The sequence below is a fragment of the Dermacentor variabilis genome, unplaced genomic scaffold (genome assembly GCF_050947875.1).
Source record: "Dermacentor variabilis isolate Ectoservices unplaced genomic scaffold, ASM5094787v1 scaffold_17, whole genome shotgun sequence".
Classification (NCBI taxonomy): Eukaryota; Metazoa; Arthropoda; class Arachnida; order Ixodida; family Ixodidae; genus Dermacentor; species Dermacentor variabilis.
In genome coordinates, this window is record NW_027460335.1 from 5,904,494 (window position 1) to 5,929,815 (window position 25,322).

Consider the following 25,322-nt stretch of genomic DNA (forward strand, 5'->3'; position numbering starts at 1 on the left):
TTTTCTGCAGCGAACGGCATTGACAAAGCACGTTTTTCAAGTGCATATCAAGATATAATTTTTTTGTGCTCTTGTTGCGTGCAGCACTCGTGTGTGCGGTTGGAACACAAGAGCACATAATCTAGTGCTGTCCGCGAGCGTATAGTTGATGAAGCCAGACGTTGAGCGGAGCACTGTTATAACCATCATAGCGGCACGGATAGAGTAGATGCCCTAGTTTCATAGCATTAAATGCATGAGTAAATGTACTAAGAGTAAATAGGAAATTATGAAAGTTGTTCAGCACGCATGCCAGAATAATGAGTCGAGTATTGAAGCCGTCGGCATTACAATGCAAATATAGTAAAACATGTGGACAAGCAGCGTGCTTTAACAGCATACACTCGTGGGCAAAAGTTTGCAAACTACACGTGCCACGATTTTTTTTCAGTCTACAGGCACGCCAGCTAAACACAAGTGCTACAACCGACTTGCGCATGGCGTTTCAATGCAATGAATTCGTATATTGCCGCGTTGCACGGCTGTGCTGGAAGAAATTTGAATCCTTTGCTGATGTCATGTTCTCCAAAATTTTGCTCATTACTGTACTTGTAATAGACTTACATGATTTATTAAAAAAACAATAACAGTGATATTGTGCCTGACAGGACTCTACTCTCGTACGCACCCCTGCTTTATTGCAACGTTTGCTTTGTAAAAGCTGCAACGACTAAAGGAAATTCCACAAATATATTTACACTAATAAACGAACCCGGTTGCAACTACAAATACCCCACTCTTTTTCACGCAGATTACATAATCAGTTCAGTTTCATGCGCATATATGGTAAAACAAATGCATTTAATTCATCGGCACTACCACGTGCCATCCGTCTCTGGAATGACCTCCCTGATAACATAGCCTCCATATCTAATCCCGACACGTTCCGCTCTCAGTTACTCATGCTTTTCCCATTCAATACCGTTCACGAGTGACCAATCTAGTGTATGTTATCGTGCATTTTTGCCATGTTGTATATTATTTTCATAAACGCTATTCCTTTGCTCTGTTAACAGTAACAAGTGTTCGTGTGCCTTCAGATATTGCTTTGTATTCCTAGTGCCTTCAATATTGTGTAACACGGTAATCTTTTTATAGCACTGTTCCTGTTGGAAATATGTACTTTTTATACCTTTTACTGTTTAATATGCCCCCCTTACTTTATGCCCTGCCATAGGGCCTGTAAGGTTCTTTTGAATAAAAAAAAAATTCCGTTTATACCATACTGACGCAAACAATAATATTTTATACAACGTGGTCTGTAAATATGATCACTCAATTTATTCTCTTCCGGGCGGGCGCACAGTCACAGCGCAATTTCCAGCAGTTAACTGCTCCCGGGGAATTCTAGCCGTCACTGTCGCCGTCCCCATCTTGTCCAGTATAAAGTCCGAGTGCGATAAGATAGCGTGTATGCTGCATATGCGAGAGAAAGTCTCATGAGGGGGCGAGACTAGAAGGACATTTGCTTGATGTACACGGTTTGCTTTTTGTGGAGAGAGAGAGAGAATGAAGAGGAAAGGCAGGGAGGTTAACCAGATATGAGTCTCCGGTTTGCTACCCTACACTGGGGATGGGGGATAGGGGCTAGAAAGATGACAGAGAGGAAAACGCAAAAAAAAAACGAACGCGCACACATGGAGACACACACACAAAAGGCGTTCCAGTTAAAGTCGTTCACACAGGCCGGTAGGTCGCAAGAAGCGCAAAAACGCTTGCACGGCCTTCTTCTGTGACGGTAGGTCCTTTCGATGTTGCAGAATTCTTTTTTCGGATAGCGGTTGGTCGTCCAGTTGGTCAAGTTCGTGGCTAAGGCATGCCCTCTGTGGACTGTAGTGCGGGCAGGTGCACAAAATATGGCCAATTGATTCTTCATGGCCGCAGTGGTCACAGGTTGGGGTGTCGGTCATCCCTATGCGGAAGGCATAGGCTTTAGTAAAGGCAACGCCCAACCAAAGTCGATATAAAAGCGTGGCGTCTCTACGGCGAAGCTGTGATGGCGCTCGAAGACTTAATGTTGGATCAAGTGAGTAGAGTCGAGGATTTCTTAAATGTGGCTCATTCCACTGCGACGCGGTGCACTGCCGAGCAAGCAGGCGGAGCTTCCGTGCCGCGTCAGTTCTAGAAAGAGGAATTGGGACGTGGCGCTCCTCAGTATGGGCTGAGCGGGCAGCGTGATCCGCCCGTTCATTGCCGATAATCCCGCAGTGACTTGGAAGCCACTGAAAGGTTATTTCGTGGCCTGCATCACTTATATGGTGTAATGTCTCTGTAATATGGAATATTAGTTGTTCGTGCGGTCCGCGTCGTAAAGCTGACAGTAGAGACTGCAGTGCCGCCTTCGAATCGCAGAATATTGTCCATTTGTGCGGTGGTTCATCACCAATGTGATGAAGAGCAGTAAAGAGCGCTGCGAGCTCTGCTGCCGTCGATGTTGTCGCGTGGGTCGTCTTAAATTTGATTGTTGTAGCTTTCGCTGGTATGACGATTGCCGCCGCGGAGCTGCTTGGAAGGACAGATCCATCAGTGTAAATATGCGTAGAGTCACGGTAGTTCTCGGACAAATATAGTAGCGTGAGCTGTCTAAGGGCTGGTGATGACAGAACAGCTTTTTTCGAGATACCAGGTATTGCGAGGTTGATTTTTGGCTGAGCGAGGCACCATGGAGGGATCGAAGGTCTCGCAGCCGGAGTGAAACAAGCTGGCAACGATTCATCATATGCAGTTATCGTTTGGCTGAAAGATGTGTGTGGCCTGTCCGCTGGTAGAGAGGCTAAATGGTGACGAGGAGTCCTGGCTAGATGCCTTATATGGGTCCTGAGTACTTCAATTTCAATGTGGGTCTTGACAAGGTGGTCTCTAGCGATTGCTATCGTAGCCACTGTTGAAGCACTCTGAGGCAGGCCTAGACAGATCCGGAGCACTTGACCCTGAAGACTTTGTATTGTGCGTAGATTTGTTTTGCCGGTGTTGTTTATTGCTGGCAAGCTGTATCGCAGAAATCCCAGAAAAAGCACCTTGTACAGTTGTAACATGGCACTAGGCGACATTCCCCAGGTCTTGCCAGCGAAAAACTTGAACAGGTGGCAGATGCCTGTCAACCGTTTTTTCACGTAAGATATGTGTGGGCTCCATGACAAGTCCCTGTCGATTATGATACCTGGAAACTTGTACGATCGGACCCGTCGTATTATTTGGCCATTTATCGTTACACTGTAGTTTGCCATGGGTTTGCGCGTAAATGGCACTAGTGCGCATTTCTCGGAGGAAATTTCCAGGCCTCGATTACGGAGGTAGATAGCAGTTTGTGTCGCGGCTTTCTGAATTCTCGCTCGCAGCTGTAGGCGTGTTACTGCAGATGTCCATATGCAGATGTCATCCGCGTACATTGATAGCCTGACTGTGGTTGGCACGTGCTCATGGAGAGCAATTAGTGTTAGATTAAATAACACGGGGCTAAGTACACCGCCCTGGGGGACGCCGCGGTAGCTATAATGTAGAGAAGTATGGCCTTCCTCGGTGCTTACAAAGAAGGATCGCATGGATAGATAGCTCCGTATCCATTGAGACATCCGACCACCCACTCCTACCTCTGCGAGAGCAGAGAGGATGGCTTCATGCGTAACGTTGTCATACGCCCCTTTAACGTCGAGGAATAAGGATGCGCAGAGACGCTTACGGCGTTTCTCATGTTGAATGTAGGTCACCAGGTCGACGACGTTAGCGATCGATGATCGACCGCGTCGGAAGTCCGCCATGGCATCAGGGTAGGTGTTGTGGTACTCCAAGTACCACTCCAGGCGTCCTAGGACCATCCTCTCCATTACTTTGCCCACACAGCTCGCCAAAGCGATCGGGCGATATGATAAGAGCTCCAACGGCGACTTGCCAGGCTTCAGCAGTGGAACAAGGTGACTTGTCTTCCAGGTTGTAGGTAGCGTACCATTTCTCCAAGATTCATTGTACACCTCAAGAAGAACCCCTCTCGCTCGCTCTCCCAGGTGACACAGAGCTCGGTAGGAAATTCCGTCAGGTCCTGGCGCTGATGTGCGGCTACACAAAGCTAATGCTGCCTTAAGTTCGTGGATCGAGAATGGTAGATCCAACCGGTGATCACGTGGTGGCGGACAGCTGCTCGAAGGCGATGGAATGTTGGTAGCTGTGAGTTGGCCGGATAATCTGGCGCAGAAATCCTCTGCCACGTCAATCTCCGATCTCTTTTGAGAGAGGGCAAGTGCCTTGAATGGGTATCGCTGTACGGGAAGTGTCCGCAGTCCGCGCACCGTTCTCCATAGTTGCGATAAAGGCTTGCGTGGATCTAGCGACTCACAGAAGCAGCCCAACGTTGCGATTCGAGCTTGTCTAACCGGCGCTGTATCTTCTTTTGCGTGCGCCTGGCGGTCCGTAGATCGTCCATTGTTTTCGTACGTCGGTATCTTCGTTCAGCACGTCGTCGGATTGCTCGAAGTCGTTCTAGTTCCACATCAAAATCATTAAGTTTCGAGGAGCATGTTAGAGTACGCATAGCGTCTTGCACCACGCTCCTGATTGCCTCTTCCAAGTCGAAAGATGGATTGGCGTCGCAGTGTGCTTCCATAATAGACTGAAATTTAGGCCAGTCCACTCTTTGGATCGTATCCCGTATTTTGGAAGCGGTCAATCCTCTGATCTTGATGTACGTGGGGATATGGTCGCTTCCGTGCGTCTCTATGTCCGCAAACCACCCTACACGTCTGACTAGGCTTCGTGAGACGAAAGCCAAGTCAAGACAGCTGCTGTACGTGGAGCCACGTAAGAACGTAGGACCTCCATCATTCAGCAGCCAAAGTTCATTACTGCAGGCGAAAGATACCAGAGCTCTGCCTCTTGCGTTGATGATCGGACTTCCCCAGAGCTCACGTGATAAAGCAGGCGCTAAGGGAGTAGAGCGTGCGCCTCCCCCCTTAGCCGTAGGAAACCTCGATACCACGCCCAGCTTTCATGATAGGGACACGCCTCCGGTGGCGCCATATTTGTTCTCACCTCCACCTTAGAACGTGCACGAAAGCCGCGGTGATTTTGCCGAAACCGCCCACGTTTGTCCTAGAAAAGTGAGTCAGAATGTTGTAAAAGAAATTGTTCCGTTTAGTAATATATTCACCGGATTACGTTAAACAATTAAGCAGTTAATTGGAAACTTTATTGCGAACCTTCTATCTAAATACAAGCAAGCGGAGAAACTGTTTCTCTCAACAAGCACTGACCGATTATGAAGTGGTATGTGGCAGGCAAAAAGCCAAACTTAAGCTCTGCCGACCATATCGCAGGCAACACACGCGGACGGAAAGCTGGCCGGAAGCACGGTTGAAGAAAGGCTTCCGGCAACGGCAAGCGGCAACAGCAGCACACGGTCGCGCCAGAAAGAACCAATACCGATGGCTCCTACGATTCGAAAAGGCAGCAAGCACTTGGTCAAAGGGTGCCTCCGTGCTTAACGGTGGCACTGTTATCGAGTCAGCCGATTTAGCACCGCTGTGGCGGCACATGGCTGTCGGTGCGGCAGTGCGCATAGGTGGCCCGCGCGCCGTATTTCGGAGGCAATGTGCGGCCAGCGCGAAAGTGGGAGCCTAGACGGCTGGTGGCTTCACGCGCACTGTCTTCCGCCGCGCCTAGTCTTGAGGGTCGCGTGACGTGAAGTTTCGGAGACGCGGTGAAGCGAGAGGAAGCCTGGAGCGATCGCCATCGGAGGACGGATCTCTTCATCACGCCAGCGTTGTTTGTGACGGAGAGTGCTCGCGGTCATCGAGTGAGATGTGTTCATGTTTGCCTGTCTGCACGTAGCGCAATTCTTTGATAAAAAATTTAAGAAGCGATTGCTTGCTGCAATCTATATCGCCTGTGAAATTACCGGCTCTACTTCGTGTAGTTATCTAATACTTTTCTGTCCCTATCAATGCTTCACCTTTCGCTCAGAACTGCGCCACCTTTTCTGTCGTGCTCTTGTCGCCCATCCGTTCCTTTGCGTCGCATTGTTGAGTAGGGATTACCAGGCTAACCCCTGCGTTCGCCCTGGCTTTTTTCTCCCTGAACAGAGATCCGCGAAGGCAACCTGAAGGCTATCCTGGGCCTCTTCTTCAGCTTGTCCCGCTACAAGCAGGCACAGAAGGCGGCCGCCGCCGCCGCGTCGTCGTGCAGCGCGACCAAAGGCGCTTCGCGTCAGCACCTGCAGGGCTCCCATGGCAGTCTCGCCTCGCCCACTGCGCCCAGCGCAAAGTCACCGCCAGACCTGATGGCAGCCTCCATGCACGCTCCAAACAACTGCTCGAGGTACGCGGCCTGGAATAGTTTGTTTTGTTCCTCCGGGGACGGTTGAAATCAAATGAAATCATCGTATTTGAGGTGTTATGAGCCCGATGCACACGCAATTACTTGTTCTTCTGGGTGGGCGGCGGGAAAAAACCCTACCTCGCGGAAGCTTGGCAAGGCCCACAGCCCACGCCGTCATGTCCTGGCAACGACGCAGCAGCAATATTATACGAAAAAAAAATCGTGTGAAACAAAACTGTGTGAATAACAATCAAACTGAAAAGTCAACAGTGCGAACTAGAAGTATCGGTGGAAGAGCAAGTGCTGGCTCGCAGATTTACTGTTGACAGTTTCTTGCAAACATTAAATGGTCAAAATTTGTTGCGAGCCAGCCCTGACGTGATTTTTCACTGCCACTTGTCGTTTGCGCTGTTCACTTTTCTGTAAAAATATACCAACTTGCTCAAATAGGCATTTTACTGCAGCCGTTGAACTGAGTTCCAGAGACCCCTCCCCCCCCCCAAAAAAAAAAAAAGCAAGAGAGCGCGACAAGAAGGGTAGCCTCATTTTGGGCCACGTAGGCAAATTAGTATTTCTTTGTGTCAGAGTGTTTGATATGAAAGGCAAAACTTCATCTATTATGTAACAATGATTCCCCCAAAAGTGTCGCTTGGAACCTAACCCATTCATAGATTTTCATGGTGAAGAATTGTCGTCATGAAACGTTATTAATGCCAAAGCATTATGTACCCCATTACGCCAAAATCCAGCGGTGGCGGCGGTGGTGGCGGCGGCGTGACCGAGCAATGGTACCAAAAATGGCTAATGGCGCAAATATTGTAAACACGTCAAGGTTGACGTCAAATTTCTCAGGTAGGCTCTTGTAAACAGGTACGTCGGGGGGGCGAGACGAGCCCGCTTCCACGTTGCCATGGCGGCTACACGGTTCTGACTGACTAAAGGTGTGGCCTAGTTCCTCATTGCAAATTTCCCCACGACCAAAGGGTACATGCAGCCTCCGAAACCGCCGCATCCGACGCCGATGAACTTGGTGAGTGAGAGACCGATTTCTCCGCGTGTGCCATTTATTCAGATTGGTCAACTTCTGCACCACACATCTGGGCAAGTTTATTGCATGTCGCAAACATCAATCGCAAACGTTTCACCAAAAGAACTACAATGCTTTCGCATTCCCATACGCAATCACCCTTAAGGGTCTCTGCCGAATTTTTCAGCGCAGTCACAAAGAAAATTCCCGCCTTATATTGCAAATCTGGTGGTCCCTTTCGTATTGGTCTACGGAGACCATAAGTTGAAGCTTGTGACTTATACAGTCAGAATCAGAAGTCTGGACGCCACAAGTGCCGCGAAAAAAACGTTTTTTTTTCTGTTTTTTTTTCCCTGGCGCTCTACGCACGCATACTGGACACTGGTGGCAAGACCCCGTGCGCCTGTTCGACCAGAGCAGGGCGCCGACGCAGTTGCGCGCTGCGTGTCTGTGCTACAAGAAATTCTTCATTAGCATTGCAATGCACATATTATTTAGCCAGCACTCCCAAATTATATATTGTCATGTTTCGAGTTTCAACTTTGAACTCAAGCGTACCAGCTTGTATAATTTTATTTCAACGCTTATTGCAAGCGACCTACAGGCGAGATCCGTCTTTGGTGAGGCATACGATGCGATGTAGCTGCGTGGGGATTTGTCGGAATGGTAGCTAGTTGCCACATTAGAGTTGCTAAGGATTCAGGAAGCAACGAGAAAATGTTTCACAGAGGAGCAACCTTATTTCCATACTATACATCGATATACCTATCAAGCCCGTGGTTAAGGCTACCTTCGCTTCCAGATAGGTTACGCAATCTTCCTGTCACATATATAAAGCGAGTAACGGCTTGACGATGCCATACCACTTAGCCCTAGTTTTCAAACGTAATTGTCCTGGGCGCCTCGGACATTCTACTGTCGAACGGTAGCCATGGGCACGCGACGAGCACGTGTTGGTCTCCCTGCATGCCAAGTACTGACAGAGGCAAGTGTCAATTGCTTAGCATCTATCAAGAGACAAGAACTGAGGTACCCAAACAACAGGCCACACATAGGTAACTCAACAGTCACTGCCGCGCTGTCCCTGCGAGTGCGCCACCGAGGCTGTGACAGCGAAAAGGTGAGCGCGCTTTAGCGCACCGTGTGTACTTAGGAAGTCTGCATGCATTTGGGATGCATGCGGCATCTATTCGTCGCCAGCCTCACCATTTCCCTAGGCCTCCAAGAAGTGCAACGCACGGGGCGCGTCGTATGCCCCTTAACAGCTGCCTGGTCGTATGAGAGACGCTGGTCATCTCTGAGGCTTACATAGGTGCTCGTCTAGTTGGCCTTCACACGTAGAGAGGGCACCACAAAGAATGAAACCGGCGGTCGATTTCTTCTGCGCGGAGGTTCACAGGGCAGCAATTTCCGTAGCCTCGCCTTTCGTTTCTTTTCGTTCATGTTATCGTTCTGGCTTGCTTTTCGGTATTTGTCATTCCTGTTCTTTCTGTTTGTTTGTTGTTGTTTTATTTCCTTTCGCCGTTTTCCTCGAGATTGCTAAAGTTCGCACGCCGTGTCTTTTCCCGGCAGCGTTATTTCGCCTCCGGCAGCGCTCTTCCCTCCGTTGCCGACGGCGTTGTTTACGGCGCAATATTGCCACTTCGTCTCGGGCACGCGCGTTCTCTCGCCGCAATTTACGAGCGTGTAAATGCATGGCTCGTCACATTTGCGTGCAGCATGCGAGAGGCGCAGTTTCTTCAAAGAACTATGTTCCCGAACGACAGTACTGCACTGCATTATAGAAGAGCAGAATGCTTTAAAATATACGCAATGTAGCTTCGTCGGTATGTGTTTGAGTTCCGGAGTCTTAAATAGACAGGCAATAATTGCTGTTTGGCGAAATAAAATGATCGAGGAATTGTAGTGAAATACTGCCTGGCCCGACCTTACGACACTGTCGTCGGCTGTGCCGCCTCGTTACTGAATGACTGCTTCTTCAGGTTGCAGATCGCTGCATAGATATGCTGAAACTCCCTCGAACTGATAACGACATAAAATACGCTGAAGTACTAGGCGCAGCCAAGATAAACTGCACACGTATCGTGGCACAAATGAGTGTTCTTGCGTCGCTGTATCTCCTACATTGCCCCGAAAAGTGACGCACGGATAAGAATTAAAGACGAATGCGCCCTCGACTGTGCCTCAGTCGACTACAGTAGCTCCAGATAAAGTATGACGCAATTTGTCGGCGGCCTTCTAGCGCGGTTTTGTTTTGTATGGGGCTCGTCAATTCTTTTTCCTTATGTTCCGACATGAATGCCACTTTTAATTTTTTTTTTTTCGTATAGCGCCGACCATACTGTAAGAAAAGGCAGAGATATTGACTTTTTTCCGTAGTTCTCGTGCTTGCCGCTTGGGAATGCTGGCAGCCATCACTCTTGCGGCAACATCGTTCTTATTTTCTTTTTTTGCACATACCAATGTTTCTTTTTTGTTTCGTTTTGCTCGAAATTATGTTAGACAACGAAGTAAAAATATATGCTACAGCTCGAGCATCCCTTATATTCCTTTTCATAATGGATAGCGTGACAAAAGGATATTCGTTGGGTTTTCATTGAGTTTGTGAGCGCACCTAATACACCGAGAAAAATGGAATACTTCAACTCGCCAGTAGATGAATGCGCTAAGCGATTTTGCTCCTGCCTCTTTGCAGGCACACGAACGGTAGCATTAGTAGGCCGCTTGGTTTATTTATTTGTTTGCTCGTTTGTTTTTGACTTAGAGAGTTCCATTTTAATGTTATTTCATTACTAAGCACAAAAAAGAATTTACTACAATCATTTTTTTTTTACTTTCCATCTTACGCTTTCTTTCCTTGGAAGCTAGTTCAATCGACCGCCGTTAACGTTGGAGCTGTCCTGCAAGAATCTTGGGACAATTTCGCTACCTATACATGTATAGGTTTACGACGGCCAAACGTCACTTGAGAAAGCCGGATTATTTGTGCATTTGCAAGGCACGTCAGCTCCCACCTCGACGATTTTGCCTCGAAGGCAAAGCACAAATCTTTAACAGCTCAAACGCTGAATAAATAATGATATCATTTTCCTGTTACCTACATTTTACAACGGCAACGTTCATCGATGAGCATGTTTTCAATTCTAAGGCAAGGTTTGTCTTGTTACAGTGTACGAAAATTATCGTGACGGGCTCCTTAGGTACCTGTAACAATTGGTTCTGATGCTTCTTCTTTTTTCTTAATAAAATAAACAAGTATTCCGTTTGCAAGGACAAAGCACAAATTTAGTGCGATCTTAGGGCTAGAAATAATGTTGCTCACTGCGTCCCACAGTTAAAAGGAACAGATCAGTGCGTAGGGTACGTAAGACAATTTTAGCATAAAATTTTGTTAAGTGTGACCTTTAATGAAGAGAGAAGTAATGGCGTGGTGTCAAATCAACAGCAAGTCGTGCCCATAGTCAAGCAATATAACTGGCAGGGTGTATGCATATACGAAGGGGAAGCCCCACTCGAACATCCACCAAGATAATCTGGTAATGATGAGGCAGAGGAATAAAACAGAATGAAACATAGAGCACTTTGGGGCTAGAATGAGCGAGGTTGTCCTAGGACATTAGAAAGCAGTAGGGGTGTGGGCTCACACTTCGAATGTCATTCTGTGCTTAAAATCAGAGACTTTACCAGTGTTAGAACTTAACGAAACATCGGTAGGCCGATTGGCATTGGAAGCCCATGTTAAAGCCACAACTGAAACAGTGCAGACTGTTACAGGTTGGGCCTCTCAATTGATGTCAATAACAGTGAGGAGCAAAACTAGTTTTCAGGAATAATTCGGGAGAACGGAATAAAAGAAATAGACTGCTAAAGTTCACAAATATTTGTACCCCTGGACCGTTAACATGGGAATGGACTAAAAGATCAAGAAAGTAGGCAACCAAGCACACAATAACTAAAAACGCAAATACATATTCAAAATACGGAGCGTAGGAATTAAACGTAGAGACGTTAAATTCCACGTGATGAATGGAAACGAAAACGTCCACAGTGTTTTACAGATACGGCAAGCAAGAAATCAGCGGAGAAAATTTGTAAGGTAATACGAAGGGCAGTGGCTTCCTAGTTGAGGCCTAAACTGACTGCCTGAAGACACAAAAAAAGTGTAGTAGCAAATATCCACAGCAGCATTAGGCATGCGTTGGCTGCAACAAAAGTGCGGGCCCGTCCATAGGCACATTGTAATGGAATCTCAATGTATTCCCCCTGTAAGGAGCGTAAAGAACATCCCCCTTCCAGAGGCACTCGTGTTCATAGCTAACTGGACACGTCTACACTGATGGATCAACTACATCAACCAGTTCCGGCGGCTCTGTAGTTATACCAGCAATGAGAATAACCAAGCGGTTCAAGACTTCCCATGTCACTACGTCTACAGCTGCAGAGCTCGCGGCTCTCCGCGACGCGCTTCAAGTGATAAATACTGAAAGTCGTAGAAAATGGGCAGTCTTCTGCGATTCAAGGCCGGCCTTGCAATGTGTGCATTCATTTCTCCGACATGGAACTCACGATCAGCTCACGTGCGAAATCGCGGAACTTGTCCATCACTTAAGAGAAAAAGGCCATGATATCTCTTTTCAGTGGATACCAGGTCATTGCGGTATCATTGGTAAAGATGACGCCGATACGGCAGCTCGGACGTCAAACCAAGAAGACCGCTGCGTCCCCATTCCGCTCTCAAGGACCGACGCCGCGAGACAACTTGGCATTCTGGCACGCACGATCTCCTTAGCAGAGTAGAATACCGTACATACAAGGCGCACAAGACTGCACCGACTAAACCCATCACTTCAACTCAGACCTCCAGCCGGTGTGCACCGGCGTGAAGCGTCTCTTCTGTGTCGGTTATGGCTTGGAGTGGCCTTCACGAATGCCTACTCAGCACTAATTGGAATGGCTGATAGTCCTGCATGTGATGTTTGCGCATGCGAGGAGAACATTGACCACATATTGTGCCATTGTCCTCAATTTCAAGCACAAAGACAGTATTTGTCCGACACATTGAGGAAACTAGACGATCGTCCTCTGCGTGAACAGACAATATTAGAGCACCGTCCCGACCGATCATCGGCTCAGAAGGCAGTGAAGGCACTTTTGTGTTTTCTGAGAACTTCTGGTTTGCTCGAGCGACTTTAACTGAAGTGCTGTCCGTACACGTATCTACACCTTCTCTCTCCCTTCTTTCTCTTCCCCTTCTCCCTTCCCCCAGTGTAGGGTAGCCAACCAGACTATTGACTGGTTAACATCCCTGCCTTCCTGTATTCTTCTCTCTCTGGACAGCGGTTGAGATACGTCAGATGTATTTGGAATATCGCTGGAAAGAAAGCAGACAAGACATTTAAACGGGGTGCTTACATGCATAGGTAAGTTTACAACATAAAGAGAGAAGTTTTACCAAATACAAAGATAAAATAGAGGCATACAACGTGCCAAAGGGCAACAGATGTAGTAAAAGACGATTCGCTCAAGCACGGAAGGTGGTAATTTTGCAAAAGGAGACGTCGGTAAAGATTTAAAGTGCAACTCCGGCGATGTTTTTACCATGTCAAGGTAATAGAATATTTAGGGTTCCCGAGACTCCCCCCCCCCCCCCCGTCACGCTTCTGATAGTGGAATTGTTTCACAGATTCAAAAATAATTTTAAATACGCAAAAATGCGCAAAAACTAAACCGATTCCTGAATAGGCCGCCGCGCGAAGCTCTTCGTGTGGAGTCACGGGTGTCGCCAGCGGGGCAGGCGCGCAAGGCATGCCGGTCTCGCCCGCTGGCAGCGAAGAGCAGACGCTCGGCTGAATCGTGACCGCGCCGGATCTTCGGGTGACAACGTCAGCTGCACCAGCTCTTCGGATCTGTCAAATATTGACAGTTATGATTCTGACGAATTCGATAGCCACGAATCGCCGTTCGCATTCAACCCGCCGTCACGAGAGCCAGCGCCCATGCGCTACATATCGGCATGACAATACGTAAAAATACACCTATCTTCGTAGTCGCGTTTAATTTAGGGAAGTGCCGGTGAGTGCGGCGGGCAGCTTTCCGTCGAAAACGGCAACGTACCGATGTCGATACTGCTCCGTATCGTCGCTTCTCGCTTTTCGTGTGCGCACTGTACGAAATGAGGAATGGTTTATTTCAAATCCGTATTGGCGAAACTGAACCACAGAAGTAGTTTTCTTCATCCTGACGGCTCAATTAGCTTCACGTCAGTCGCTCAGGTCCGCCAGCAGCAGACGCATGAACTACGCGACTGTGACATATAGGCTTAAGCTGCACTTAACGCGATCGGCATCGGCTCAAACTCTGTGTGCGGATGGCGAGGGTTGAAGTTCGTGCAGCCATCAATATCACAACACTTGCCACCCGGCCCCCATCGCTTGTCCGTCCACAGGGATCGCAAATTCTCGTGACAGCAACTTCTCACGCGAAGCACTATCGCATGATGGTCGACTCCTCCGCCCTCTCGTCGCTGTCGTCTGCATGAATCCGGCATGGTCTGAGTGGGACTCCCCTGAAGTCATACACAATGTTGCCTGTAACTGAGGATCAGGTAAGGTAGGGCGTTAGAGGCAACTTATTAAATTCATTTCTAAAGAATCTGTGCAACTCTGAAACCTGATTCTTTATGGACATGACGGGAGTGGGCTGAGGAACGTACGCGAATTTCATCGACATCCGTTGACATCGAAAAATCGCCGGAGTTGCCCTTTATAGAGTACAAGTTTCGAAGTGGACACCATCAAGGTTTTAAAGGGGACCCCGTTAGGAGTCACCATCCTCATCGTTAACATTTACGATCAAGCAAATTATCACATTCTGTAACACTGTTCGCACCGTAGAAAGACCTTATTGTACCTCTTTAGACTTCTTTCGGGCATCCACCTCACACACTGAATGCAAGCCACTCTTCTTTCTGGACGCTCGGCTGCTCCCGCTGCCGACTTCTTCCCCTTCTTTGTAGTCGACTTCTTCCTGTTGCCTACTCTGCTTTTTTTTTTCACATATTGCCGCTTGTTCTGCTTGTCTGTATGGGCACATACCCAGTCGCACCAATCTTTTCTGCGGGATTGGACCCGCACCCAATGGCGAATACCCAATGACCCAAGCTCTTCTCTGCTCGGCAAGACATTAGCAGTCAAAGCGGCCAATAAGGCTTCCTTTTGAACATACGAGCGCACGCTAAGTATGGACACAGATACAATACGTGAGGACCTAAGATGTCACCTGGCGGAAATGCAACGCTGCTCAATAGTTATTCCACGCCGGAAGGAAAGATGATTAATTTGCCATATCACTGATACTAAAACAGGCGGTGTCTTTCGCCTCGAAGGCAAAGTCTTGGCGAGAACATCTTCATTTTGTAAAATTAAATGCTGGCATGCGGGCCAATAGGTTTGTCTGGCATCTCCTACATCAGGAAATACAGGCCAGAATCTATGATATAGGAGAGGAGTTCATTAAAAATGGGAGCCGTGAACCCACGCCCGGAGACCATCTGGGTCAGTAGGTGATATTAGTCGCCGAGGAAGGCGCCTTGTTTGGATCTCTCCTGTGGCGGCGCGCTTAATTGCAAAGGAGATGTACACCGCGTTGACGCTTCTTTGTTGATGTTTCACTTTGGGCAGGGTTGACATACCTCGGCGTAAGCATTCTAAGACTATTTCCCTCGGAAATCTCTCCATCCGTAACGCCTGACCAACAAATCGCCTGACACGATGCGCTCCATTGGTATATATGCGATCCTATGGGAGTATCTATCACCTTTCCTTATAACTAGCTCTGACTCCTGAGATTTATGATGATGACTGTAGAACATCTATAGCCACAGTCGGCCTAGAAAGAAAGTGGGCCACTAAAGTCGGCGCAGCAAGTAACGCTACCGTATGGTTTTTGCTTAGGAAAGCAATAGAACACGTACAGATGCCGCACCAGTCAGCGCAAAGCGAACGCAGACAGTACGGTTGCCTCAACAAGTAACTATTGTGTGCAGAAAGAAAGTGGGCCACTGAAGTTGCCGTAATAACCATACCATACTGTCGGTCATACCATGCATACAGTCCGTGAAGAAAGAAAGTATGCCACGGCGGTTGCCGTGGTAAGTATATCGGCCATGCACTACGTACAGAAAGCTGATCACTAAAACTGCCGCAGCGAGTCACCATCAAGTCGGCCATACTATACAGTCAGTGCAGAAAGAATGCTGTCAACTACAGATGCCACAACAAGTGACTATATCATACACTTAGTGTATAACGAAAGTAAGGCACTGCAGTTGCCGCAAAAAGCATAGCACACAGTCAGCCATACCTTACAGTCAATGCAGAAATAAAGCGGCCCAATCGGTGTTGCGACAACAGGTAAGTAAATAATGAGGCCTAATTAAGCAAACGAATAGATGAGCCTAATCAAGATTATGCGCGGGTACTTAAGCCTAATTAAGCCGCTCACTGATAGATTAAGATCGCTTTGATTAAGGCTAATAGAGAATAATTACGCGCAATACGGATGAATTAGGCTTTATTTCAGTTCGCTAACATTAAACTGGTTCAGGCTAAGGAATGAAAATTAAGGGCGATAACATGACTTAAGCCGAATTAATATTAATTGCGAATATGCTAATGTTCAGTCTACATAAAAAGGTAATGAAAACTAATTCATGTTACATTACTTAATCCTATTCAAGTTCACTACGATTACATTATTTTGGCCCAATAACATTAATTCCTGCTGATTAGGTTCGACAATTCAGTATTTACACCAGGTGATTGCAATACTTGCGGCATATTGCGTCATCCTTGACTCAGTAAGCCGCGGTGTGCGTAACCCGGCCACTCAATCGGTGACTCGTTGCACGAGTGCAAGGTGAGCGACGGGCAATAATGCCCATAATGTTAAAGTAACGTAGCCTCATTCGAAGGGTCGAGGTGGTTATGTAAGTACGGACTTCAAAAACCAAACACACATCTCAAACCACATTTCACTCTCTGGCCGCAACATCAACCATTCGCCGAATAAATAAATCCCTGAGCGTTTAGGAATTTCGTATCTCCCAAAACCGAAAGGTATATTGCTAGTACTATGTCTCTATTATTCTGTTAGGCTTGAAAAGCACAAAGATTACGAAATAAGAAAAAGACTCTCGGTTTCTCCCGTAGGCGAACTAGTCAGAGTGACAGCGAGGTTGAGGGCATTGCACCGCAGCCGTCTCAGAACGCTGGCATGATAAGGAGCGTGCCAGCGGTGTTGCGAACATCTTTACTATAGGTGAGTGTAGCTTTATAGAGGCGTACTCATTCCTCAGTGCCGTGTAGGAGCCGTGAATCGTGGTTTCGGAGGCTGGCGTCGCACAGAGGGTCGCTCTCTAGTGGACGCCGCCGTTGCGTCTCGTAACCGTTACCTGGCCTACGCTACTGGGGCGTCACACTCGGCGTAAGCGGGCCCACGCCGTCGTCCGAGCTTACTTGACAAGTGTTGCTTTCGTGAAGGTCACAAGGTATCGAGAGGATGAGGAACGGAACAGGGGTTTTATTGGCACTGGAAAGGCAAGCTTATTTAAATAGAGCAAGGGGTACTGATAGTGGCCGGAGCCAGGGGAGCACTGCAGCGTTCTCGTAGCACGAGCTACAGGTCAGAAAACGCTACATCTTTCGGAGAGCACACACTAGCTATATCAAAGGTGTCCGCCTTTCACCCCTCTGTCCTCCCTAGATCACTGGGCCAGGGAAATCCGCGGTCACACCATCTTCCAGTCAGAGCACTCGTAGTCACTTTCAGGGTGAGAGTGTGCACAGTCATTCCGGCACCTGTGTTCACGGAAAGCCATTGGGCGGACACGGGCGGACACGGTTCCCTGTCCCAGAGAAAGAATGGGATGCTCGTAGACAGGGATATCACGGTTGACTCCATTTTCGCGTCTTGGCTCCTAGTATGGCTCAGTAACTAGCTGGTTGTCTTCTTATCGGCTTTGGCGGTTAGCAGCGGCCCCAACGAAATGGCATAGAACGTGTTTCCTCGCGAGTTTGGTCTTAGCGTCGTGGTCGGCGACCAAGGGCCATCCGTCAACCCCGTAGCCGTGAAACTTGTATCGCCTTGGTGTCGCCGCTGGTCTTACCAAGGCGACTTATTGTGAGCTTCGCGAAGCGATTCGTCGCAGCTATAGGGCAGGAGAGGCTGGAAAGTCGCTTCCCCCGCTCGCCGATCGCAACAGCGTTGACCTCGCGCAGCGTCCTAGGCCCTCGCGATCAGCCGTTGCTTTTCCTCAAAGTCGATGCTGGCCAAGGCTTTCTTCCAAAGCTCGTTGGTAGGGTTCGCAGGATTAGGTGGCGCAACTCCCTACTATACGCCTAAGGGACCTTGGCTCTGCGCAGAAGTGGCATTGCGGAGAGAATTGCGCAGGGCTACAGGTGTTTCTGGTTGCGTGGGTGAATGTATTGACGTGTAGAGATCGGAGCAGTCTCTCCTGCTTTCTAGGTAGTGACTTGTTTGGGGGACAGTAAGTTCTGCTGATTAGCTTTTAATGTTGTCTGTGCATGTATTGACGTGTAGAGATCGGAGCAATCTGTCCTGCTTTCTAGGTAGTGACTTGTTTGGGGGACAGTAAGTTCTGCTGATTAACTTTTAATGTTGTCTGGCTACGAAGCTAGAGGGTACATGAGCTCGGGCATGGATCCCTCGGCGCCGGCTCGGCGTGTCAAATCTCGAACCATGAGGTTGGCAATCCCAATGGCAGGAATTCCGTGGTGAGCTGGCGGCCAGATGATCATGTCTGGTCTCGCTTGCAGCTTTTGATTTATGACTCTGAGCTTGTTGGTTCGAATTCTGCCGTAAGCGAAACCCCGACACGGCTGTTGAGAGTCGGTCACAATGACTTCAACCTCTGTTTGCGAGAGCACGAGGGCTGTCGCCGCTTCCTCGGCTTGGAGGGGATTGTTTCAGGGGAATGAAATGAAGTTACCATCTTCATTGTTCATGATTACGGTGACTGTTGCGGCTGATTGTCTGGGATAAGACGGCACATCCGTGTGGCTGCAGAGGCTAGACTCCCGCATTACTTGTGTATGGCCCGGGCCCAGGCCCGGGCCCCCCTTTGCAGCTCGTGGTGCAATGGGTGCATGTTGCGAAGTAGGGGAGGTGCGGTGATGTTACTCCGTATGGCATGGCCTAAGCTTACAGTCTGAGACAGCGGGTGGCTGAGCGGGGCAGAGAGCCCCAGGCGTGAGAGGATGGGCCTCCCCGTTTCTGTGACTGCCAGCCTTGTTTGCTGGCTGGGTAGATATGCCACGATCAGCTCCTCGGTCGTATTGTGCACTCGTAATCGTAGTAGGCGTTCTGTGGACGTACTTCTCGCTAGACCCATCGCCTGCTTATATGCCTTTCTGATCATAGTGTCGATTATCTTCAGTTCCATCGCGCTGAGTAGCGCGTATGGGATTGAATAAGTCAGTCGAGACGCGACGAAGGCTTCGACAAGCCGAAGCTTGCCCGCCTTCCCCATGCCTCTTGTCTGGACTTCTGTTCGCCGGATCATGGGGATAACGTGGGCTGTTGTATTCTTAAGCTTGTTGTTTAGTATTGTGTTGGTGTGATCTGACTGGAAAATCATTCCCAATATCTTCGCTCTCTGTGTGTCCCTCCAGCTTTATGATGATAGTTGTCGAGTCCGGTGCAGGCGTCTTCTGTGGTGAAGCAAGGAGTAGCTTTGACTTTTGGGGACCGCAGCTGAGGCCGCATGAATTAGCCTAATCGTTCACCATTTCTGCCGCTTCTTGCGAGCAGCTCTCCATTGCCCCAATTGACACTGCTGTGGATGGCGAGATGGTAACGTCGTCCGCGTGTAGGCCATCCCGGACTCCCCGGATGGTATCGAGGAGCCCCGAAGGTCTATTAGGGCGATATTGAACCGGCAAAAGGATAACACTGCGCCCTGTTGTGTACCACGCCTACCCGGTAAACAGGCGTTTGTGGGTTGGTCCTCGACTTTTGGAGTGGCTTTTCCATCTCAGATAATATCTCTGATGCAGTAATACGTCCTAGCCCTATGGCCCAATGTGTTTAGCCTCCGTAAGATTTTTTTTTATCCTTGCCTTAAAGCTGCATTCGATAACGTCGTGCCAACGAGTCGCTTCTGTACATTGTTCAAAGATAGTCCTAGGAACTTGAGCGCAGTCCTAAACCTTGCTAACGCTTTCAGTGCGTCGCCTTCAGTCGAAACTACCAATCTTGGCGTTTCTTCTTAGCACATCTTGCAATTTACGAACCGAGAGAAAGCGAGAAAAAGACAGCAAGGAAATACATGGAGGCTAAACAAGGTTTCTCTCGGTTGGCCACCCTACACGTGGGTAACGGGGAAAGAAAGACAAGGTAGAAGGAGGAGAGTCATCGTGCACGCACTCACAGACGAAAGTTCTCACGTGTGTGTTCACCAATGAAGAATGTTCGTTCACAAGCGCTCAAGTGCCTTTGTCTTTAAAAAAATAAATATTCGTGGGGCCGCTACGTTCATATGGAGGCAGATTACTAGCGAAGCTGTTTAGGTTGCATACATGGCCTCTATGCATTATCAAATCATACATTTTTCTCATACGGCAGGCCACTACGACGACACAAGCACCACCGTGGTCACTCCCCAACCCCCCACCCCACCCCCTGGGACGCATGCGAGGGATACATAAGAGGGCTAGAGGTAAACAGATTCGCTGTAGAAAGTGCATTAGCCTTTGGTGGCCTCATGCATACGAGAGGTTTCCGACCAAAGTCTTAGGATCTTAGCTTCCGAGAACGGTCGAACGTCCGAGCTGGTAAGACTCCCACGCAGGACATCTCGCTGAGGATTGCAGATTGCAAAATGACACAGAATGTGTCCTATGATTTTATTCTGTCCACAACAGTTGCGTATGGCATTGTTGTCCATTCCGATGCGGAATAAATAAGCGTTCGTGAATGCGGCGCCCACCCATAGGCGGCGCACTGAAGTTGCTTCGCAACAGGAAAATCCGGGTTGCTGGGGAAATAACATGTCAGAGTCCAATGAATATAACGGAGAGGCGGTAAAAGCCGTCGAATTACAATTTCGAAGCGTAATGCCACGCGCACGTCACTAAAGTTGTTTAATAAATGAAGATAGTGATGTACATATACGTCCAGTTGGAACAAACGTTGAATTTAGCACTACTTTTGAGACAAGTGCCATCAGTGTTGACGATAAAATGCACATCTATCCCACTTTTGTTTACTGCGATTGCAATCATATGTTAGAACACCCGATGGACGCTGGCACTGTCGCCGTTGCCATTTTCTTACATTTTCGTATAGACGGTGCATGCGCAATACACGCGCGCAAGCTCAGGGGGTGGCCAGGGACGGGCAGCGCGTTGAAGCGATGAAGCGAAGTAGACGCACCTTCAATGCTACGCTCAATCCCCTTGTTGGCGCAGCGAGGAAAGCATGCTGTGTTCCGCTTCTGGCATGAACGTTGTGTGCACGAAACACTATGTATTGGCACACTATAGCGTCCCTATACCGAAGAGCAGGAGTGCATTTCAAGTTCAAATAGGCTACTTCAGAAATACTTTGCCACAAAAAGTGCTTGCATGCGTACAGCAGAAGCGGAGTTATTGTCAATCAAACAAGGCCTGCGGTGCCCTTCCGTTCCTTCCTTCTACGAGGCAGAGTGGTGCGTGCAGACATCCTTCTAGACCTCACCGTGGCGCCTAGTTTAAATTTCATTTTGGATGTTGATGTAGACGCCACTACTTCTGATTCTGGTGCCTACGAAGAGCTAAACGTAAGCCAAACGCAGTTGTCTTCAGCGAGCCGCAGTGCGCTTAGCCAGTATACACTCGTGGCGGTAGACCGAGGCGCCCGCGGTATCTACGCTATGTAGCAGACCGCAGCTACCAATAGCAGCCGTGTACGGGAATCCGCTTTATCACAAAATAAAGTGTGAGCTTGCCTCCTTAAGAGAGTAAGAAGGCATGCTTCTGTTGAAGAGAGAGCGTTTGAGAGAAATGTGACTTCACACTCCGCTTTCGAGCTCCACGCGCCGCATACGACAGCAAAACTTGGTTCACAGCAGCGTATGCTACCTTCGGACTACGTTATTTCACCAAGACTGAGGAGTGGTTCGGGGCCCCCATATGCTCACCTTATAAGACATTTCACTTGACCCTGACTTACACCGACGTTTTCCCGCCGATGTCACCTTGTGCGCCATCGAAGTGCAACGATTGCAAAACCAGTGACGGCGCTCTTCATCATGCCTGCGTATTGAGACGCCTGGTAGTTGCCTCGGGTGCTGTTTCTTCTGCCCAGCAAGTAATCTTTCGTGCAGCGTCACAGCATCTCAGAAACACGCATACCTAAGACACCGCTCGATGAGTTCAAGGGCAACGCTAAATCTTGATATCGCTGTCATTGTTCCGCCTTTCGGGCGAAACTGACTTTTTATGTTTGAAGAAGACATGTCTTTATGCATTGCTTAACAAAATTAATGAAAGCACCAACACACTTCGTCGTGCAGTAATGGAGCTTATATATGTAAGCTAATGACATCTTCAGAATTCTTTCCTGCTTATGAACTCACCAATTAGAGAGAGAGAGAGAGATAGAACATCTTTATTGAAACGTCGCTGCTGGGTTCGAAAGTGAAACGGAGAGGCAAGAAGGCTAGCCCGGTAAAGCTCCCCTTTCTACCAGCTACAATTATTTAATTGCAATGTGCGGCCTAAAGCAATTAGTTCAAAAGTCAGTCGCCCGCCGTGGTGGCTTGTTCGCGTGGCGGTGCGCCTAGGGCGCGTGATCAAATCTCGGCCACGGTGGCCGCATTTCCACGGGGGCGAAGTGGAAAAAACACCCCTGTACCGTGCATTGGGCGGCGCATTCTAAAGAACCCCAAGTGGTCACCATGATTACAGAGTCCGCCACTAAAGTGTGCCTCATAATGATATCTCGTTCTCGGCACGTAAAATTTACCGGAAAATTGTTGTTTAGTCGAGCATCATTCTGATTTCTCGTGAAAATATCGTCCGTTACTTCGGGTAACGCAGATCCAGGATTAGGATAGCCCTATATGTCGCCAGCAATTCTAAATATTGTTAACTCGTGAAAATATCGTCCGTTACTTCGGATAACGCAGATCCAGGATTAGGATAGCCATATATGTTGCCAGCAATTCTAAATATAGTTAACTTAATACAGCAGCCCACTTGTCGACCTTGCAGGATCGTAGCCCATTTTCTAGTGAAGCTGTTCCCTTCGGAGAGTTGTGACAGGAATTTCAACGACGTGAAATCATGGAAAAAGCGACATAAATCGCGACATAATATGTACAAACTTAATGTCGCCTCATAAGTGCCACTATTTCTCGCAGACCTCTTATTGGAACAGCGCATGATATTCAGCATTTTTTTTTTCTATTTCTGATATTTGGCCTTCCATCCCCTCTCGGGCCACTGCGTATATACCAGCGCCTTTGTGTCCATCCCTGGCCTATCGCCTAGAATGCGTATGTGCCATTGCGACTAAAGGAGTAGAGAAGCCTTAAGAGGAAGCTTTAGCTCGAGTGCTCCTATATAAATACATGTAAAAGGAGAATTCGTTTTTCTCGGCAACCACTGCACCAAATTTGACGAGGTTTGTTGCATTTAAAAGAAAAACTTAAAATCTAGTGACTGTTGGTTTCGAATTTTTGAGTTAGGTCGTCAATCTTTTATTAAAAATTGGCAAAAATCGTAAATTTTCAAAAAACGAAACTATCAAGTTTACAACTCTGTAACTCAACCACTAAGAATGATAATACAATTCTGTGAATTGCATCTAATAGTACGTTTAAAGCGGACAAAATTGATATGTTACACATGAATATAAAAAAATTTAATCATAGGTAAATACAACTTTTGCAAAACCATTGTAACCAACGTAACAAATTCACGTAAGATGTAAGATGACATATTGAATTTGTCCGCTTTGAATGATCTAATGGATGCCGTTTACAGAACCGCGATATCAGTTCTTGATGCATAGCTATCAACTTGTAAACTTCGTGCTTCTATTTTTTTCAAACGGTCAAATATTTGAAAATCGTTTTAAGAAAATTCAAGCCCTAAATCGAAATTCCGCTTCCAACAGTCACTAGAATTTAACTTTCTCTTTCAAATGCAACAAATTTCATCAAAATCGGTCCAGGGGTTATCTCATAAAAACGTTTTTGCGTTTTACGTGTATTTGAATAGGCCGCGTCGGAGTTGGGCCCGAGCTAAAGCTTCCTCTTAAATGTACTGCCTTATCTGCACTGCGACAAATGGGGAATAAGGAGCATGAAACAGGGAGCCTTGAAACGGACGACTACGCTTTTTTTTTCTTTTCTTTTTTTTCTTTTTTGTGGTGATGCCGCCCTTTGGAAGGGTTCATGTCGCGAGGCGCTGAACGCTGGACAATAATTCTTGCTAAATTTAGCGAACTTGATACCCAAAATGACAGCCAAACAAATGGCCACTCCGACCAGATAGGCCATGGCACCTGCGATCGCTAGATGGTCCGGAAGTAATTACTTTTGTAAGGTGATCTTTGTACCAATTGCACAAAAAGGTACAGCATATCTACGGTGTCTACACGACACTTTCATCTATGGCTAAACAAAGCGATGAGGACATTATTTTTACCCAGCGTTTCTAAAAGGACAGTTATTTTACGTGGAAGTGCCATTCTTTCTGTTTCTTTCTACGCGCATCCTTTACATCTCGGGCATCATTTTTTTCCCTCCCTGTACATATACACCACCAAGCCAGTCTCTAAAGCGTTCCTTTCGCTGGCATCGCTTCCCTAAAAGAACTTGCCCTACATCCCTTCTCTCCCCCACGATCTTCCTTTCCCCCTTACTGCATCGTCCCGCCGTCCCCAAAGTGCAACGCGTACTCTTGCTCTTCCCGCAGGCTTCCCTCGCTGCTCGGCACGAAAGCTCGCGTGAAGGACGGTTCCGCCAGCGCCATTCCGGCGCCCGCCCCGCCGGCGCTGTGCGCAGGGACGCTCCACCGCAGAACGTCCCCCGCGACCACCGATTGCAACAACCGACACGCGACGGGCAACAACTCCGCCTCCGCCGCTTCGTCCAAGAACCACCATCCGTCCACTTCTCCCGGTTCTTACTCGGCCCTGCCCGCGGGCATCGTCGCAAGCAACGGCCTCAACCACATCGCCGGTGAGTGAGAACCCGCACTCTACTTGCTCGCTTTTCTTTTCTAGACAACAGCGCGATTTGCGTCGTTCACCCACATCATTTTTTTAGAATGCATAAAATCTTAGCTTTAGTCAAAGGAGGCCATCTGTCGCGCAAAGTTGTCTTTGTTTTCGTGTGTACTTTTTTTTTTCTTACAGCGAACGTTTTGCGTTTTCATGACACGTGCTTCAGTTCCACCTGCGTCACTCTGTTGAGAAGCGCAGGCATCCAATAAAAGCACCTGTCCTGCAACTTTCCCTCCTATTTTACGTCAATGTTCACGATTCTTTATTTTGAAGCGTGCTCTATATTGATGACAGCTGCTGATGCGTATTGCTGCCGGGCGCTCTAAGAGATCCCCGGCATAGGGATAGTTCGAAACAATCGTCGCTTCTGTTACTGTCAGTGTTTCACCATCTATGTTTTTCTCATAGTGCCTCAAATGATACGTGTATAGCTGTGATTTGAGATTCACATCATGCTCTCAAGTTTATCTTCTCTCGGCGACAACCTAACAATTCACGGTACAAGCGGCTCTCAGAAAAGCACATTGCATCCGCGCTACAAAACATAGTTCCCATGGAACGCCAATATTGAAAGAAATTAGACTTTGCCGTGACATCATAAAAATGAGCTTAGGTTGACGGCTGGTGCCTGTATGGAAACTTTCTTTGAGTTTGACCT

The 25,322-nt window shown here is 48.0% G+C and overlaps 1 protein-coding gene across 1 annotated transcript in view; it reads left to right on the plus strand.

The window, feature by feature from the left end:
* The window catches only part of LOC142568180 (uncharacterized), a 190,661-nt gene extending 166,033 nt beyond the window's left edge, over positions 1–24,628 (plus strand). The window contains exons 6-7 of the mRNA XM_075678238.1: positions 6,111–6,345; positions 24,355–24,628. Of these exons, the coding sequence (XP_075534353.1) occupies positions 6,111–6,345; positions 24,355–24,628 (509 nt within the window). The remainder of the gene's footprint in view (positions 1–6,110; positions 6,346–24,354) is intronic.
* The last annotated feature ends 694 nt before the right edge of the window (positions 24,629–25,322 follow it).